The following is a 20,925-nucleotide window of genomic DNA, read 5'->3' as shown; positions in this document are numbered from 1 at the left end:
AGAGCCTTGTGTACTATGCTCAGCGGTCCAAACTCTCCTCAGGGCAGTGGGAAATGAACACTTTAAGCCAGAGGAGGAATGAGATCACCCTAGTAGCTTTACAACTAATAATATAGTAGGTAACTCTTATTGAGTGCTTATTATATTCTGCTGAGTACTCTACACACATTAGCTCATTTTATATATATATAATTTCTCCCCCTTCCCTCCATTGTCTGCTCTCTGTGTCCATTTGCTGTGTGTTCTTCTGTGTCTGCTTGCATTCTCATTAGGTGGCTCCGGGAACCGATCCTGGGACCTTCTGGAGTGGGAGAGAGGTGATCATTCTCTTGTACCACCTCAGCTCCCTGATCTGCTATGTCTCTTATTCTCTCTCCTCTTTTTGTTGTGTCATCTTGCTGCACCAGCTCTCCACGTGGGCCAGTTCGCCACATGGACCAGCGTGCCTTTGACAGAAGGCCCTGGGCATCGAACCCTGGACCTCCTATACAGTAGACAGGAGCCCCATTGCTTGAGCCATATCCATTTCCCAGCTCATTTAATCTTTACAATAATCCCATGAAGGAGGTTCTCTCCTGATAGCCACTGAAAGATAAGATAGAGGCAGAAAGAGGTTAATCTCAGGGTTAAGGATGAATCCATGCTGTCCAGAAGGCCAATGAAGAGACCGTTGCACTAGAGAAGCATCAGCAGAGATAGAGAGAAGTGGGCATGTTTGAAAGATAGGAGGTAGGTGTGACAGTTCTTGGAGACTGAGTGGAAGTAGGAGAGGGGAAAAAGTGATAACGACCCTCTTGCCCCCAGTTTCTGAGTTTGAATTCTACTCATTACTAGCTAGTGACCTTGGTAAGGCTTGGTAAGCCTCATTTTCATTATTGTTCCAAAAATGTCACCCTCAAATTTTTAAGTGTGCATTGATATATACCTGGCTTCATTCCATGAAGAGTTTGAGGTGGCTTACTAGAAAAATACTCCTAACAAAATGATTTTTCAATAGTATGAACAGAGGCCCCATCTCCCAAGGATTGAATAAGATGACACACAGGGCCCAGCCTAGGATCTAGCATAATTCATGCTTCATGAGTTTTCCATGATTTCCTGGTACCCTCTGATCTCCACTCCACATGCCCACTGCTCTGTATTCCTCCCCTCCTGGACTCCTGGCATGGGGTATGAGTTTTCATCCTTCTTTCCTGGCTAACTCTGCCACTCCCAGGTCATTACTCACAATGACATTATTTTTGTCTCCCATCTCCATTTTTTCCTGTCCATGGCTTTTCTCTCTCCTTTGTAGTTCCCTGTTCTTGCACCACTAAGGTGCTCCTTTACTGATACCTTCATACATCCCATGTTTGGTGAAATAATCTGTTGCCAAATTGCACTGTAGTTTTGCCCATTTTTATTAAGCACAGATTTATTTGCTTTGTGAATATATGTGCTTGGTGAATATAGATCTAACAACCAGAGATGACCTATGCCACAACTTGATATGGTGATTTCCATTCCAAAGTAGTGATATTGCAGTTGGCCTGCACAGCTTTCATTTACAGACACATAGGATTTCCATTAGTTTTTCTGAAATAATGAAATTTGCTCATGGGTTACTATTAACACCTTTTGGGTCTCTTAAGATTCTGAACCCAAGGTTGGGAACCAGGGGACTTTAAGCAAATGCAGGCCTCCCTTGCATAAAGCCCTGTAGATAGCTCAAACTATGACCTATTATTCCTATCCACCATTCTCTTTCTCTCCTTCCTATCACAGGAATTTTTCAGATGAGTATTTTTGGACTCACCCCACCTTAACACGTCACAAACTAACTTCCACCCAAGCCCAGTTTAGAGAGGTACTAATCAGAATTTTACTCCTGCCTTTCCTGTACCCCTTGGCCAGTCAGCTACCAAGGGTCATCGACACTTCTGTTTTGTTTTTGGTAACAGCTTTATGAGATGTAATTCACATACATACTACACAAGTCACACACTTGAAATGCCTAATTCAATGATTTTTTAGTATATTCAGAGTTTTGCAATCATCATCACAATAAATTTTAGAACATTTTCATCACCCCAAAAAGAAACCCCATACCCTTTAGTAGTCACCATCTATTACCCTCATCCTCATCCCCCCTAGACCCAAGCAAACACAAATCTACTTTGTTTCTCTATAGATTGCTTATTCTGGACGTTTCATATAAATAGAATCAGTATGATCTTTTGTGACTGGCTTCTTTCACTTAGCATAATGTTTTCAAGGTTCATACATATTGTAGCATATTTCAGTGTTTCATTCGTGTTTATGGTTGAATAATATTCCATTATATGAATACACCACATTTTGTTTATCCATTCCTCAGTTGATGGACATTTGGGTTATTTCCACTTTTGGGTTATTATGAATAATCCTGCTATGAACCTTTGGGTACAAGTTTTTGTGTGAACGTGTTTTCATTTCTTTTGTGTGCATGCTTAGGAGTGGAATCGCTGGGTCATACGGTAACTCTACATTTAACTTTTTGAGGACTTACCAGACTGTTCTCCAAAGTGACTGTGCCATTTTGCATTCCCACCAGCAGTGTATGAAGGTTCATGGCACTTATTTTTAAAATCCTCCCCTTCGGAATAAAAAAAAGAAAAGGGGGTAGACACTGAGGAAGAAATGGAAGAAATTGCCTTGCCACTGTACATACAGGGCAACACCTGTAGCAGCGATGAAAGGCAAAATGTCAAAAACAAAGCTTTTTCTTTGGTACCCCAATTTATTTTTCCTTTATTTAATTTTTCTTAATTTCTATGTATTCTATATCTAACCTTTAAACCCATCACTATATTCCATTTTTCTATTAAGGGAACCTGGTAATATACTGGGCTTCCTTTTTGAAGAAATTTTGGACTACAGAGAGGTTCACCTATGGTGGGGGAGGAGCACTTGTGTGGGGTATCATTGGTGGGCTGCACATAGTTGGCAGGGAGTTCTCCAGGGTTGTATACAGGGTACATAGAAAAGTTTGGATATTTTCATAGTGATTTCAGTTGGAAACAACAGATGAGAGAGTGCTGAATTCCTGACCAGGGGAGCTCTATCACATTCCCCAATGGAAAAACAACAATCCCCCAAGTGCAATGGCAAAGACCAATAAAGATGGATGGTCCAACGATGAGCCCTTGATACTGATGGTTCCAATTATGAGCCTGTGTGCCTGAAATATGAACTAGGCCTAGAGCTGTGGGGTGCCTAAGAGTTACCTCCTGAGAGCCTCCATGTTGCTCAAATGTGGCCACTCTCTCAGCCAAACTCAGCATATAGATGCATTGCCTTCCCCCCAGCATGGGACATGACTCCCAGGGATGAGCCTCCCTGGTACCGAGGGATTACTACCAAGCACCAGCTGATGATGTAACTACAAAAAGACCATGAACAAAGAGGTCAACTCAGACTGGCAGAATATCTCAGCCTACATGTAATATCAGGTGTTAAAAACTGCTTTTTGACTTTGGATAAAAAGTGGGAAATGGAAAGGACAAGTGAGTTTGTATGGCTAAGAGTCTCCAAAAAAGAGCTGGGAGGTCATCAGGGGGTGATGCTTATGCATGCCTCAGCAGGGTACCAGAGACAGCCAAGGTAGATGGAAACCCACGTGCTGGTTCTCCTGAGGGCTGCAGCGACCCACAGGTTCTATGGTCAAGGCAGATGGCTCTGGAGTTCAGGGCCATGTCAGTTGGCCCTCCTTTGGAGTTTGTGTTCCTGAGTGTGATGGAAATGGACTCAGATATAACCTTTCTACACATGCCTCTTCTGTCACTTTTACCAGAACTGTGGTTGGTGTTTGGGTTGGTGTATACTCAAGAGAACTGAATCTCTGAACTGTCCATGTGATGGCCAAGCCCTGGGCCTCAATAGACTTGCAGCTCCTACCCTCTGGTTTCTTGGACTTACCCTGGCCAGCTGACAGAGAGGTGAAGAGGGTCAACCACCACACCAGGGAGCCAAGAGTGTCTACAGCTGCAAGCAGGAGAATTGCATCCATCATCCATGTGGAATCTAACCCCCCTCTTGATGTAGAAGGGGGCTGGGCATAGCAATCCCAGGTCCACAAAATGGAGGAATAGAGTATGGATTAGAGTGGACTTACTGGTGTTCTGCTGGGGAACTATTGTGATTAGTAAGGGAGGAAACTGTAGTAGCGATGTGGAGAGGGTGGTCACAGTGGCTGCTGATTGTCGGGAGAGGGAAGAAGAGATATGGTGTGGGGGTATTTTCAGGATTTGGAGTTGTCCTAGGTGGTGCCGCAGGGATGGGTGCTGGACGTTGTGTGTCCTGTGGTGGCCCACTGGGTAGACTGGGGAAGAGTGTGGACTACAATGTGGACCACTGTCCATGTGCTGCAGCAGTTCTCCAGAATATATTTGCTGGGTGCAGTGGATGTGCCACAATGATGGAAGAGTTTTTTGATGTGGGAGGGGTGGCGTGGGTGGGGTGGGAGGTATATGGGGACCTCATATTTTTTGAATGTAACATTTAAAAGAAAATAAAGAAGAAGAAAAAAAAAACTAAAAAAAAAAAAACTAAAAAAAAAAAATCCTCCCCTTCAAGGAAGCAGATGTAGTTTAAGTGGTTGAGTGCCTGCTTCCCATGTACAATGTCCTGGGTTCATAACCTGGTACTTCCTTAAAAAAAAAAAGTGATTTTTTTTTTTCCGATTTTGAGAAGGAAAAATGGTTTATTGACAGCCGGCCGGCTGGACTCAGGAGCGTTCTGTTTCAATCCCGAGCCCAGAACAAGATTTTTGAGTCCCTTGTATACAGAGAGGAAAGGCCAAATGGTCCTTTTGTTTCAGTTCTCAATAGGCTTGAATTAGCATATATATCTTCCACATCTTAGGTAAGCTTTTAGCATGGACCTCAGGCATTCTAGAAAAGCTTTTAGCATATTTGGTTTGCATTTTCCCTGAAAAGTTAAAGTTTATAGACCTTGCATTGTTAAACTGTTTGCTCAGATGTGATCTCTTTTCACAAGCCTTTCATGCTACTTTACTGGAATTGTAGTTGGTGCTGGGGTTTAAGATATATCTAGGGGATTTGAATCTCTGGACTGACAATATGATAGCCAGGCCCTGAGCCTCAACAGACTTCAACTCCTACACTCTGATTTATTGGACTTACCCCACTCAGCTACCATGGAGTTGAAGAATGTCAACCACAACACCATGGAGCCTAGAGTGCCTACAACTGAAAGCAGGAGGATTGCATCCAGTATCCATGTGGAATCTAAGCCCCCTCTTGACATAGATGTGGAATGGACACAACCAATCCAAGGTCCACAGAGAAAATGTGGCATTGGTGTGGGAAAAGTGGCCATGGTGGCTGCTGGGTGCAGGGAATGGGAGGAAGAGATGAGATGTGGAGGCATTTTTGGGACTTGGAGTTGTCCTGGGTGGTGCTGCAGGGACAATTACCAGACATTGTAGATCCTCCCATGGCCCACTGGATGGAACGTGGGAGAGTATGGGCTATGATGTGGACCATTGACCATGAGGTGCAGCGATGCCCAGAGATGTACTCACCAAATTCAATGGATGTGTCATGATGATGGGGGAGAGTGTTGCTGTGGGGGGAGTGGTGGGGTGGGGGTGGTGGGGGTGAATGGGGACCTCATATTTTTTTGAATATAATATTTTTAAAAAAATGAATAAATAAATAAATAAATAAATAAATATATATATAAGTGAATTGGCTAAAACAGCTTTTGGGAAAAAAAATCCTCCCCTCCAATGTCATTGCATTCCTGGGATTCTGTATGTTATTTCCTCCCTTCACAAGTGATTCTATGAAGGGAGCTCCACTGGAGCATCTGACCTCTCTCCCCAAACCTAACTCATTGCTTCCTCCCCAATCCCAGTTTTCATCCTGTCAGTGACAATTCAGAATTCCATTGGTGCACATTTTCAAGTGGGTAAGGTTGATGTAAATGCTGCATTTGGGGGTTTTTTTCACTCAGTCCCTGGCATGAGAGATTCTAGGTGTGTCCAGTCTGCAACTCCTAACCCTCCTTTGGGTGGATTGTGTCAAGGTTTAGACTTGGGAGAAGGTATTAGGAAGTCTGATGGTAGCAGCCTATCATATCTATATCCTTCTACCCAGTCCTATTAGTATAAAATGAAGAGGCAACTGGTGGGATAGGGTATAGTCACACCTAGCTTAGAGCAATAATTTCCTGATAAGGGGTGCCTCTGTCTTAAAGTCTCACTTGCTTAGGCTTGGCTGAAAATCAGACAGCCCCAGTCTGCCAGTGCAGTTAGTAACTCTGCCAACTAGTGGCAGAGGCACAATGCCTAACCTCTCCAAGACTGTTTCCTTATCTATAAAATTGGGAAAATGCCACCTGTTCCTTAGGGTTGCTCTGGGGATTCAAAGAGATAATTTATCTAAGGGTCTTGTCAACACTTGGTAGACACTTTATAGACACCTAATAGATATTATCCGCTATCCACTATAATGGATATAATGGAGCCTGACACTACTGCTAGATTCATATTTCTAAACAAGTAATTCCAAAATTTTTTAAATCCTCCCCCTTGCGGCTTTTTGCATGCTGTCTGCTTTTTGTGTCCATTCGTCACGTGCTCGTCTGTGTCTGTACTTATTTAATTTCCTCTCCCGTCTTGCAGCTTGCTTGCTGTCTGCTCTGTGTCCATTGGCTGTGGGCTCTTCTGTGTTCTCGCTTGTCTCCCTTCCTTTTGTTGCGTCACCTTGCTGAGTCGGCTCTCTGCAGTGTCTGCGGCCCGGTGGCGCTCTGCAGCATGTCGGCAAGCCTGCCTTCCCAAGGAGGCCCCAGGGACGCGAACCGAGGGCCTCCCATATGGTAGATAGGAGCTCATCTGATTGAGCCACAGCCGTTTCCCTCCAACATTTTTTCATGGTTTTTCATTGCTTGAAGGATTTCATTGCTTGAAATGTCCATTGTGTGACATTTAATATTTTTCACAATTTCAGTCCAAAGTGCTTCTCAACTTTCCACACCTTCTCTTCTAATACCTCATGTGTTAGCCACGACCTTGTCCCTGTTGTTCTAAAACACATCTTGAGCTTTATTGCCAACAAATACTCAACCTCTGCAATTTCCCATCCCCAAATCCCTTCCCACTCTCCACCTATCCTAGAGATACGCTTCCAAATACTGGGATAAAAACTTTTTTCCTCCTCTTCCCATAAAGCTTTTGCAAACTCAGCCAGCAATTTGCTACCCCCCGGAATAAAACATTCACAGTCTTCTACCACTCACTGGAAATTTTACTGTGATGGTTCTTGGTGTTTGTTATTAAAAATGTCAAAGCTTAAACAAAAACACAACGAAAAATGTCAAAGTTTTAAGCTTTGTCTCCTACTAGTCTAATTTCATCGAGGAATACATAACAATAATGCTAGCTACCATTGCACATGTCCAATATTGTACATAGGCCTTTCATATACCTTAATTCATTGAATTTCACTCTTACCACCATCCCATGAAATATGCATTACCATTCTCATTTTACAGATGAAGAAACTTAGGTTCAGAGTGGTAAATATTTTGCCTAAGGTCATTCAGCTAATAAGCAGCATAACTGAGATTTAATTTAAAAAAGTAGTTGGTTGCCTAGGCAAAATATGATGCAGGCCATCCTTACTGGACTTCAAGTACCAGCCTACCAGTTTTCCTATGCTAGTATAGTTACCACTTCCTCCACCTGATTGGAGGCCTCACCCTCATTTTGGCCATTGTCTTTGCAGAAAGAGGCCTTAACTAGGGCTATAACAGCCTCTATTATTTGGAAAAGACAGCCCCATCCATTATTTCAGGCAGAAAGCTATGCCTTTTTTACCTGGGGATATTGCTTTACATAGCTTTTCCGTGGCCTCCACCTCTGTGGACAGAATGATTGGCACTTCTTGAGGGTTACTGACCTGCAAAATGCCTGGGGTCTGGACATGTTGCATTTTTGCTCACATCTGCCCAAGTGGTTTGTAAAGGCTCACTTCTGAGAGAAGGTGGTGGAATGCTTAGTTCTAGTTGAGATTCTCAAATATGCTCCTCTTGGAACACCAAATCAAGGCAGTGATGTGCAGTAGCAGGAAAGATATCAACCTGGCAACAAGATCTGCCACTGATAGGATGTGGGCGGGATTTTTGGCAAGTCTTTTTACTCTCAACTCTTTCTGTATTTATAAAATGGAAGTAATGGATTATATGGGCTCTAAAGTCCAATTCAGCTGTAGAATTCTGTGACTTCAGTAGGTGATGGGAGTATGGTGGTAGAAGGTAGAAAAGGCTAGGAACCTGGAATTCACCCTGCTGGTGCTTACCCAATTCTCAGTGATTGTATGCATGGAGTGGAGGTGGAAAGAAAGGGACAACCAGCTCTGAAGCCAAACCCTGGGTGGTTAGATGGTCCCACTTCTGAATGGAGAAATGGAACCTATGGGCTTAAGAACTATTGCTTGACCAGCACCTCTGGGAAAACTGAAAACTATAAAGTTGGTTCTTTACTTGCCAGGCCCATTCCTACCTTTGGGCATTACTTATTCCAGTCATTTCCAGCTTTATTCTTAGAGTAACTTTAATTGGGGCAAACATCTCATTTTTAGCTTGGGAACTGGCTGTTTCTGCTTTTGCCACTTCTGCCTCTGAGAAGAAGCTGCAACCTGTCTTTGTTCAGGTGGAGATGCCAGGCTGCCTTGGAGGGCAGCAGGCAGGACAGGGTGTCTGGCTCTTAGCTGAATCTACAGGCCTGATCTCAGAACTGGGTATTTCAGGCACTCAAGTACTCACTTATGTTCTCTCAGCATCTAAAGCCAACCAGGCAGGACTTTTTTTTCCTCTTGCAAAGTGCATTGATAGTTCTTCCTTGATGAGCAGCTATGGCGATAGGCACATAGAAAGGACTCAGAGGTGCCAAGAGATTGAAGCTTTCATTTCAGCAACAATACAGCCTTGAGGAGTCTTGGCGTCCCTATGATGTGAGTGAACTGGAGCTGCACCAGGAAGACCTACTAGGATGCGGCAAACCACTTCCTTTCTTTCAGTGGACCATAAACTCCTGTTGTTTTAACAGGTACTGAGAAAAATAACATTTTTGACAATCTGTGGCTCTGCTCTTGGTTTCATGCTATGCCCTATCAATCTGATGAGAGATGTTCAAAGAACAATTCAATATCAAAACCACATAGCGGAAATAGCCGAAGAGGTAATTTATTAACTTAAAATCTCATACATTTGGCCACATTAAAAATAACACAGACTGAGCTGAGAAGAAAATACGAGCTGGTTGGAGTCTCCCCTAGTCTTCACCACCCTAACGTTACAGACTTCGTTGAGCCACTCTCCTTCGGGCCTCTCCCCTTCCCAGAGTCCTTGGCCAGCAAATCTCTAGTATTAATCACCATGCTGGAAGCAGGGCCAAGTGAAAAGAGGGGCTTTGAAGGAAGAGAAAGAGAGTCCCATTCTCCCCTTGGCATTTGGGGTACTTTAGATAAGTCCTCACCACAGGGGTCAGGTCTGAATAAACTCAAGCGTGCCTTCTGGAGGGGTGAGTGTTAGCAAAAACTTTTCCTTGATTAACCTTGTCTTTCTATATCAAGCACTTCGGACCCTATGTGGGGAGCCTCAATGGACATATTTTGTCCTTTTCCCTTTTTCCAAACTTTGATTGGCTTTTTTCTCACAGAAGGGGCTGGGCAATGTTGTAGCATTATCTGCAGTATCCCCAATATGTGTCCAGTCTTTCTTTGAGGAAGCAGCTGGAGGCTGGGCCAGCAAATCTCACTCGCTCACAATTGGGAGTACTTAACAGGAGTAAAGGAAGATTTCTTTGTGCCAGATCCTTTCTTTTGGATAGCCTGCAATTAGATTAAGCCTCAAGGCTCTAAAATAGCCGTTATACACATTTCAAAAAACAACAAGGATTAAAATGTTACATGTATTATTGAATTAATAATAAAGATACTAGATTATATACAAATTCACATCTTATTGCCCTGACACCCACAAAAGAGAAAGGCAGCTGGGGAGGGGGGTAGGGAGTATGGCTTATGAAAAATATGTTGATGCTCTGTTGGAAACCCATTTTCGCTCTTCCAAATTGACCATTCAGGAGAAGGTAAAGACACAACTCAACTCTATTCTGTGGCATGTGACCCCACCAAAAGAGCCTTGAGTTTAGAACCTGTTTCTGAAGGCAAACATGCTAAGAAAGCACAATTCTTTTCTTGGTCCTTCTGGCATCCTCTCATGCCAGAGAGCAGTATGGAGCAGTATGGTGTCCAGAATGAGTGACTACACTATATTTATGGCTGATCCAAGGAAGTCAGGTATACTTAAGCTGGTTGTGACACCTGAGGCAAGGAAAAGATAGTTCTAGAAACCTAACTTTGAGAAAATAGGCTGATGGCTCTTTGTCATCCATTCATTTCTGCCACACCAAAGAAAGCCCAAGATTTCAAGGGCTATCTGAAATGGGATGAGGTTAATTTGGTTACTCTCACAGGGGTGGACTTTTTAAAGTAAAATTGTAATTTGCAATGAGTTTTCAACTTTTCAGGTATATGACTACAATTAGTCTTGACACTATATTTAGCTTGGATAGAATATGGTATTGGTAGGCTCCATTCTTCTCTTTTCTAAATAACAAAAAGACCCAAGTGAAGGAAGGATGTATGGAGGCAAAAGGGCCAGGTCCAGCCTGAAGAGACAATGAAGAGTGTACATACGTGATTTGTATTTATCAGCTAAGGAGAATGCTCAACCAGGCTTTTCTAGAATGAAATAATCTTGTTTTGATGAAGAATTCAGGGATGCCATCTGGCTTACTAAGTGCAGGCTTCCCTGTATGGTCTGACTTTTACTGATTGACGAGAGTCTTGGTCCCTTCAGGCCTGGGTTTGGTGAAAGGGAGAGACAGAATTAAAGCAACACCTCCCAGATTAACGTCAAGTAACACACATCTGGAGACACAGCTTCCTTTCATTGCCAATTACTGAAAAGTTTTAGATTTACTGGTTGTGCCAGGCTCTTCACAATGCCCATCAGCTTGAGGAGACACCAGAGCCCATTGAAAGCTGAAGGATCCATCTCAAGAGTTCTGCAGAATAGGACAGCAGTGAATGAGGTCTCAAGTGTACTTCTTCCACGGACTTTCTCTGGGTCAAAGTGAGGCCTGATGGGAAAGGGAGGGAGACCTTGCTTAGGGTGGCGGAATATAACCTAGCAAGTGGACATGTTTCCTGGGTTGGGAAAGGCACGGGGAGCTCATCAGCCTGCAGCAACTGAATGCCAGTTGCTCTAGTGGTATCTTCCCCAGGCACAACCATGGGAAGAGCACATGTGATGGCAGGGTAAATAAAATAGATACTTGGGTCAACAAAAAATTAGAGATTGCTCTTATTTCTCCTGGGAGCTTGGAGGGGTAGTCACCTGAACATTCGTAAGCAAAGCGTTTCAGGCTCCTACCCCTTACTGGCACTTACTCTTGCATGTGATGTAAGGCCTGTTTCAAAGGGTTGGTTGGGTTCCTCCCTCCATCCCACTCAACTCTTTGTTATGGGATGGGCAGCCACCAGGCTGATGAACTGACTCACAGTTGCCCCTCAGTGTTGCTTGTGATGGATGGTTGAGACACCAAATACAACTTCAGAATTAACTACACTTAGAGGTAGGTAGTGAGAGAACACAGTAGAGAAGGTGAAAGGGTCTGTCTTTCTGAAATTGCTTAGGTTACAAAGGGACAACTTTTAAATCAGAGGGGTCTTTTAGTGGAAAGGTTTTCCTTGTGTACAATGACAGCCAACCTTTTGCAGTAAAAGATTGAGAAAGACATACTCCTGAAATGAGGCTGAATATGCAATGGCCTTGGCCTTGTTAATTTTCTAATCTCTGCTTGGCGTAGAAAAGATACTGCCCCTTAACCCCTAAGAGTGTTATCTACTGATTGGTCTAATAAAAAAAAAACTTGTTTGTGAGAGTGATTTCTAATTTGAATAAAAACAGGATGCTAGTGAGATAAGTCCCTGTGAAAAGAGAGACACAATTATTTTGCAATCAAATAATTTAAGATGAGAGATCAGTATATAAAGAAGCCCACAAATTTCCTATGGCAATTTTGTAGCATGTGCTTCAATGTCAGATGAAAAATATATCTTCTAGAATCTGACTCTCCTCCAGGTCTTCAGGAGTCCTGCATGACCTCATCTTGTTCCACGACGGTTTTGGAGGACTGATTCGGAAAGTACTGTGGTTCCAGGCACCAACTTCTTTGGATGGACGTGACTGAGGTTTGGGAGCAGAATTTGGGCTCAGAGATTGAACCAAATCCACGAGAGATGTTTCATACCTGTAACAGAGACAGAAAACTATCAGATCATTAGAACATTAGAATCCAAGAAGCCCAGCAGAAGCAGGCTGCCTAGGGCAAGACTCGCAGATCAGAGAGCACATCAGGTACAAGAGGGCCTCCTCGGGGAACTGTAGGGTAGGCAAACACCAGAAGGGCTTCAAGAATCAAGACACCTGCTGCCTGCCTGTAAGCTCTTCTGCTCTGCTGAACTTTCTGACCTGCAAAGAGAGCCTGTGAAGTAGGCAAAATAATACGGCTAAGAGTAATGATATTAATAATAATATTTACTGCAGGGTTTCTAAGTGAGACACTGGTCTTAATGTTTTATATATATTTAACCTTCATCTAACCTTTACCATAACCCTTGGAGGCAGGTACTATACGAGTCTCATATCCATTACATACACAAGGAAACCGAGGCTCAGGGGAGTAATTTATTCAACATGCAGCTATTACATGGCAAAGTCAGGATTTCCACTCAGGTAGCGTGCCTCCATTTCTCTTATACAGGACACTATGCCGCCTCTTAAGTCTTTGCAGTCACATAGACATGGTTCAAATCTCTGCTCTACCTTTTCCAAGCTTTCCCAATGTGTGACATTGGGAAAGTTTTCAGTGTCCCAGTTCAGTTTCCTAGCTTAGTAAAGAGCTAACAGAACTCCTGTTAGGATCAAGGGAATTAGAGGAAATATATTAGCACATAACAGATACTTAATAAATACTAGTTCCTTCCTGCTTTCCTACTCCCACTTTCTACAGAATCTTGGGAAAAGAAATCTTCAATTTGAAAGTGGTTAAAATGGGATATTTAATGTTGTATATATGTTATCACAATTACATAAAAAAACATTAAAACATTAAAACCTGTGGCAACATATCCACTTCCAGCTTACTGTGGAGAGCCTGCCCCTAGTGCTTTGCCCTCCCCTCACCCTTTCACTCCCCATCACTCCTGGGCTCACCCTCACCCTGGGCCTACCCTCCCCCCAAAAGAAATATGAATTTGAATCTCTAAAGAAATCCTTCAGAAGAAAAACTTCCTTGGTATCCAGAATTCTTCTCAAAAAAAAAAAAAAAAGGGTAAACTTGGAGCAGCTTTGAGGCAGGGAAACTAATTTTGGCCACTGACACCTTCTCCCATGACCCATTGTACACATTTCCAGGATGGAAAGGTAGCAGTGTATCAGCCTTCATACTCCTTCATAGGAGGGCTCAAGTAATTTCAAGATAAATCATGAAATCTCATTTTGACCAACAGTTTGAAAGTCAATTTTCACCAAAATTTTCAATGAAAATGTTCAAAAGGAGCAAAAAAGTGGAATAGAAGTTTCACCTCTGAACCCACTACTCAATAAATATTGGTTGGATGAATGAATGAAAGAATGAATTCAGAATAGGAAGGCAGGAAAAGCAAAGGGGCTACCGTCCTGAGATGACTCTATCTCCTATGCATGAGCCTGCAGTGATGGATATCTATAGCATGAGGAAACAGGCAAGCACTTGCTTTCCAGTTTCTGACAGTTCCTGATACTCTAAATCCTATGGAATCCTTCACTTCTACGAGGTGGGGTGGGGGTGGGGATAATTTACTCTTTAAATTGCTATCTACTCAGTCTCTTTCCCCCTCAAGTGTATCCCACATATCAACATCAAATTAATTTTGGTGAAGTACCTCATTAATCACACTACTCTCTTTCCTAAAATCAATCAGCTGCTCCCTATTACCTAATAAAACAAAGAGCAAATTGTTAAGCCAGGTCTTGTATAATTTGGACCTACCTGTTCTATCATGGCTCCTGCTGCTCTCTGGTATTGCTTCTATGCACTAGAGTAACTAAATTCCTGGATGTACAATGCCTTTTCCTCCTCATTCTCCTCTAAATGCCTATCAAATTTTTTCAGGCAACTTCCTTTTATTATAGTTTTCTGTACTCACACAAACTAATCTTCCTTTAGAGACAGACCCCAATCTCTTCCTTCTCCGTGGTTTTAACATAGAACTTAATACAGGGCAGGTACTTTGCTTGTGAATGGCTTGTGGAGTGTTATTGATAGTCTGTGACAAATGAGAAGGATAGACACAGAAGGAAGATTTCTGGCTTGGTCCAACATGTCTATGTTGCTGCAGTTTCCATCAACGGAGGTGCAAAACATTTGGAATGTCTAGAAGGGCCAGTAAAGGCCTTTTCTGTCTGAAGAACTATTAGGAATTTGGGAGTGGAGTTGAGATAGGAAAGGTATCTTAAGGGAAGAAGGGCCTGGGCGAGGAATCTGCCATTTTAACTGAGGTTCCTCCTTGAGCAGTGGTATCAGCAGCAGAAGCAATGCCAGAATAACACATGGGACTAACCGAGACTGTGGGGAGGCCTGGGCAGGTTGCAATATAGCAACCTGGAAATGCTGTTAGAATAAAATGGGAGGTCTATTTCTTCTCTTTCATTGTCTACATCTCATGGCATCATCACACCACTACCTTAATTTCCTTGTTGGATTTCCTGTTTTCAGGCTCTACCTTATCTAGTTTATTATAGTCTTCCTAAGGCACTATTGCTCTCTGTTTCATACCCCTGATCAAAGAAGAGTGCTACAGATAGGAAGACAAGAGACACAAACATCATTTCTTAGTGCCTAGTCTGAATTACCAGGTATTGTTATTTATTTTTTAATGTATGTCCTGCTTTCTCATTTATATTCTAATCATTTAAAACTGTTTGTTGTTATATTCCACATTGTTTCCTCTTCTGCTCTTCTTCCCCCCCAAGATGGCTCCCTCTTCTGTCTGCTTGTTGTCTGCTCATTTTCTTTAGGAGGCACCAGGAACCAAATCCAGGACTTCCCATGTGGGAGGCAGGTGCCCAACTGCTCCCTTCCTCTGCTGTTAACACCCCAGAGCTAGGTCCTTCCTGGGTCAATAGTGAGACAGAAAGTATACTCTCTAGATGAGGGGGATCCATAACTGCTTGGGCTCTACCCCCAGCTTTCTGGCTGCCATTGGAGTCAGGATCTGGTATTTCAGAAATGAACTGGGTAAAGGATAAAAACAGAAAATGCACAGAATAGAAATAACCAGTAAATATGAACAACTGCTCACTGTAACTGCCAGTAATCAGGGAAATGGAAAGTTAAAACAAGGATACATTTGAGGAAGGGACAGGTTGGCAATATTAAAAAATTAATAGCATCCAGTGTTGGTAAATGGGGCGGGAAAACAGGGCCGCTCATCTACCGCTGGTGAGAACATAAATACGCAGAGCTGTTTTTGGAGGGCAAACTGTATATATCTATCAAAATGTTAAAAAGGGTGCATAGTTTGACTCAATTCTACCTCTGATTTATCATACAGAAACAGTTTTACATGTATAAAAAGATATAAATACAAGGTTGTTAAATACAGCCTTGAAAAAAGCAAGAAAATGGTGAAATAAATCTTGATACACTCATACAATCAAATACTATATAATCTTGAAAAGAAGGGATACTTAATTTTAAAAGATTTATTTATTTATTTTTATTCCCCCATCCCTTCTCCCTCCCCCCCCCCACACCTGCTGTTTTAGCTGTCTGTATCCATTTGCCGTGTGATCTTCTGTATCTATTTCTTTTTTTGGTCTTCTCATTTTTTTTCTCCTCTAGGATTCACCGGGATTTGATCCTGGGGACCTCTGATGTGGAAAGAGGTTCTCTATCAATTGTGCCACCTCAGTTCCTGGTCTCTGCTACACTTCTCCTAGACTCTCCCCTTTGTCTCTCTTTTTGTTGCATCATCCTCTTGCTTCATGACTCACTTGCGTGGGCACTGGTTGGCTGCGCGGGCACTGGCTCAATGCGTGGGCACTGGCTCAATGCGTGGGCACTGGCTCACCATGTGGGTACTGGCTTGCAGCACAGCCACACTTCCTCTTCTTTTTTTTTCACCAGGAGGCCCCAGGGATCGAACCTGGGTCCTCCCATATGGTAGGTGGAAGTCCTATCACTTGAACAACATCTGCTTCCCAAGGGATAGTTTATGTATGGATACAGAAACATGTCCACTGTATTATTAATTATAAAAATTAAGTTGCAGAACAGTTTTTTAAAAGTTCACATACAGAGAGATCTATGAATGCCCAACCTGGACAAATATGCTGTTTTCTACTACTGTTCCAACTGACTTCAGAATTGGAGGTCTTGAATGTCCATGACTGTCAGGATTCTGGGGCTGGAAACGGCCTGAAACATGTATGAGTTTGCCCTTTTTGAATACTTTTTTGGCTACCCAGCCACCAACTATTATGCTGGCTTCTGTTGTTCAGATAGTAGTCCTAGAGAGTAGCTCTCCACCAGATTCTCCCTTTTACTTGTTCTATAATGCTAAGAACCCTTGTTCTTATAAACACGGATATTCATTTGTGTTATAATATAAAACTATGATGTAAAAAAAAAAGCCTTTGCAATTTGTACATTCATGTTGCTAACCACGTATTGACCTATTGCTGCAGTAATGTTTTAGAAGTAGTAAAATATTTTTAAAGGACAAAGCTTCATATTTTAGTATCTTTCACTGCACTTCCCTCCTTGCCCCTGTCCTGCTTTTTAAACAAGGAACCCCATGTTTTCATTTTGCACTGGTCCTGGAAAATTATGTAGCTGGCCTTCCCTTAAACCCCAGGCAAGATCAGAGTACCATGTCAGGCATGGAAATGCCGTGGCATTTTCTACGGGGTGAAAACCTGGCTCACTGAAATTCAAATACTTTTAGCAGAAATACTTTTGCATCTTTTATTCTCATAGCATCAAGGCACTATTTTCATACAATTATCTCTGTCACTCAAAACAGTGGCTTCTGTGTTCCGCCAAAACACCTTAATTTATGGTATAAGCCAATGACTTGGGCACTGTTTTCAAGAAGTTTGCTTATAAGCAGGACAAACCTACTTCATACTCAAGGAATTGGCTTTGCTTAAACCTTCCTTGGAGACACATGGCAATTTTGTAATAGTCCTCTCTTCAGATCTTTTTTTTTATCAGAAAAAATAAAAGCCTACATTTTTCTGTCCAATTTCATGCTTATAAAAGCTAGGGAGAAATGTTTAAAGTATATTCTGAATGAGGAAGTTCTGGTTTAAAAAGTAGAGTCAAAATAATTAGAGATCAAAAAGTATTTCAGAAATTGACCTTTCAGAGAGGCAAAGTGAAATCCAGAGTAATGGTGTTTGTATTTAAAGGTTGAGTTAATAGGTACCGATTTATTCAATCATTTGAAAAAAGTTGTGGGCCTCAACTTCTTCCCTAGTACTCTTATTTACATACACTATGATAAAAAAAATCTTTATAATATGGAAATAAAGACCCAGGAAACCACAGAAAATTAGATCTGATATATTAAGATAAAATAGGTTTATGAAGCAGTAACAAATGAAACTTGAAATTCCACTGGCTTAACACAACTCAAATTTTCTGTTTTAAATTAATGATCATTCTATAAGGTATGATGGACTGGTTAATAGGACAAATATGAGAATGTTCTCTCATGATCTATAACAAATATATCATTCTAATATAGTGTGTTAATAATTGGGTGGTTGGGGAAAAAATACACCAAATGTAAGCTATGGCTATAGTTAGTAGTAATATTTTTTTAGTATGCATCAGAGTTTATTAACAGTTTAAGGAGATGGAAACAATTTACAATCATAATGGGAAATGAAGTATTAGGCATTTATATTCTGAAAAAAGCAAGTTGCCCAGCCATTTCTGTAACTTAGGTAATAGCCTTCTGCCATTTTGCTTGGCCTCCCTCCCTCTTCCTTCCTCTTCCATATCTCTCCTCATCCTCTCTAAATCACTCCTAGGAACTCCAAATCAGTAATAAAATTTGACAATGCTATTTCACAAAACTCCTAGGTAATGGAGGTGGGGAGATATATGGGAGCCTTGTATGATGATATGCATGTTTGTTTTATAAATTCACAAATTTTACTATACACTTATTGTTTATATATGTTAATGTGAACGATAAACTTGAACAAAATTTTATTTAAAAAAATAGATGCAGGCAGACAGTAGCTCCACTGTTTTTTAGCTGTATCACAGGAACACGTGGGCTTCTCTGTTGTCTTGGCAGAGAAGAAAGAGTGTCAACTGTATATAGGTTTTCCACAGCCCATAGTGACACATCACTTCTCTTTTCAGTTGATTGGCTGAACCCAGTCACGTGGCTCCAGAAGGGGAGAACTGGATATTGAGAAACCCAAGCAATGCCTACTAATTGAGGAGCGGGTCTTAGACATAAAAATGGAATGATTCTTTCATTTTACAGATGAGGAAACTGAGGTCCAGAGGGGTATAAGTGATTTGACGGGGGTCACACAGCAAGTGAGTGGCAGATATAAGTGGTTTGACTCTCGACTTCCCAGATTAGTGGCTCTTCTATCTTTCAACTAACATAAATAAGATATAACTAAAGGAAAAGGAAAAGAAAGAAATGGTTTGTTTCCAACTACACTTCATTTAAAAGGCATAGTACAATTAGCTACCAAATAACCAATGTTGTATGCTCACAAAGTCACTGAATGTGGATGAGAAGTTTTGACATACTCCATGATGATTTGCAAAGTCAACAGTTAGGAAAAGGAAGCAGTCCTCTATTTTGTAGTTGTTTAGCTAGATTTTAAATAGATTTCACATCTTTATATGATTAAAAAGTTAATTTTTATTATTTTTTATGTTGGTTTTCCAACTTAACTGCTTTGCATTGAATATACACACATTGTAACTCTGTGTGAACATGTCCAGACTCCTAATCAAACTAGCTATCTTTTCCTCCAACAAATTAATCTACACTCAAGCATAAATGCTTATCTTCCTGGTTCTGCTGTTATCACAAAAATTCCATCCAATTTTGGATGCCACATCCAATCATGGATTACACTGTGGGAGAAAATCAGAGAGTTTGCGATAGGCAAGGACTCAAAATTTAGTAGCATCTCATAGCTAATTTTGTTCCATAAGTTTGTGTTTAATTTTCTCAATAAGTTTTACAGCACTACAACTATCAGAAAAGACCAAATAATTTGGCAGATAAAAAAGTAGCAAAATAGCAAAGATTATTTTAAAATCAAAGCTAGAGCTTTTTCACCTTTTGTGATTTCAGTAAATCTCTTTTGATTTCCTGCTGTATCACCAATACCCTCCTCCTTTCTTGCCGTTTATATGATGGAATGTCCCAGGTCTCAATTCTTAGTTCTCATATCATAGGTGGATTCCATCCATTCTCATAGTTTTTAATAACATCCATATGTTGGTGATTCCCCAAACGCATAGCTCTAACATCAACTTTGCCCCTGAGTTCTAGACTTACATACCCAATGGCTATCTGATATCTCCATTTGGATGTGTAATATCTTTATCTGTCCAAAATAGTACTCTTATTATGCCAAATACCACTCCTCTCTACCAACCCAGATGCTCAGGCCAGAAAACCACTGTTACTCTTGATTCCTATTTCTGGACCTTTCCATGTGTTGTGCCCTCTGCTACATGGAAGGAGAACAAGAATAATGGATGGATGGATAAAGCTGCTTATGGATTAAAGTGCTGAAACTTAGGCCATAGACCATTCATTAATTCAATAAATATTTAGGACCTATACTTGGACACAGTGATTAGGGAAGGTCTCTTTGAGAAGGTGACATTTAAAACAAGACATTAAAAAAATGGAGGAACAAGCAAGATCTGAGAGAATAGCATCCTAAGCAGAGGGTATGTGATGTTGACATTAACAGGGATGATGGCAGAAGTTGAATCGCAGAGGAATATTGTAAGTCGGGTTTTAACATCTTCATGGTTGACAGTGAGTGAGAATAGATGACAGAGATGAGAAGCTGATGGTGGTAGAGAAGATGGCAAGATACTCAAAAGGATAGGAGTATAACAAAAGACTAGGAGACTAATGATCAAAAAAGCAATAATAGGAGCAGTGATGATTCTGATACTTACTGTCAAGCCTGAAATACATAGGGATATTAAGTGTAAATAAATGATTTCCACCAAGAAGGATGTAGGGCAAACAGTGACTTTAGCAAAGACCCATGTTTCAGTTAATACAAGGAGATGGGGAGGGTACTCTGACAAGATTGCAGGATATAGCCAAATATATCATGAAACAAAAGTCTCAGAAGCACTGGAGGGTGGGAGTGGGGCTTGGAATAAAGGGAAATAAAGCACAGAACATAATGGGGACAGCAGTACTTTGCCAACCTATGATGGACTGTCAAAATCATAAGAATGTCATCCAACCAACACTTGGACTTCTTCTTTGGTTTTATCTCAATTTATAGTCTTTCTCAGCAAACCTTTCTCATAGTCATATCCTGCAACTTGTCATCACTTAAAACTGCTTCTCTCTTGAATAGAGTAATTAAAACATCCCACTAGTCTCTGATCTCCACATTGTTTTAGCAATCTTTCCTCTTTCTCATCAGACCATTAATTAAAAAAGTCATGGGAAGTGGTTGTGGCTCAACTGATAAAGCATCCATCTACCATATAGGAGGTCCAGGGTTCGGTACCCAGGGCCT

General features: G+C 41.4%; 1 protein-coding gene across 1 annotated transcript in view; it reads right to left on the bottom strand.

The window, feature by feature from the left end:
* Positions 1 to 9,203: 9,203 nt before the first annotated feature.
* The window catches only part of KIAA1328 (KIAA1328 ortholog), a 403,146-nt gene continuing 391,424 nt past the window's right edge, over positions 9,204 to 20,925 (bottom strand). The window contains exon 11 of the mRNA XM_058277168.1: positions 9,204 to 12,364. Coding sequence (XP_058133151.1) covers positions 12,154 to 12,364 — 211 coding nt within the window. The 3' untranslated portion in view covers positions 9,204 to 12,153. The remainder of the gene's footprint in view (positions 12,365 to 20,925) is intronic.

Source organism: Dasypus novemcinctus, chromosome 16, assembly GCF_030445035.2.
Source record: "Dasypus novemcinctus isolate mDasNov1 chromosome 16, mDasNov1.1.hap2, whole genome shotgun sequence".
Taxonomy (NCBI): domain Eukaryota; kingdom Metazoa; phylum Chordata; class Mammalia; order Cingulata; family Dasypodidae; genus Dasypus; species Dasypus novemcinctus.
This window is presented reverse-complemented; position numbering and strand designations above follow the sequence as displayed.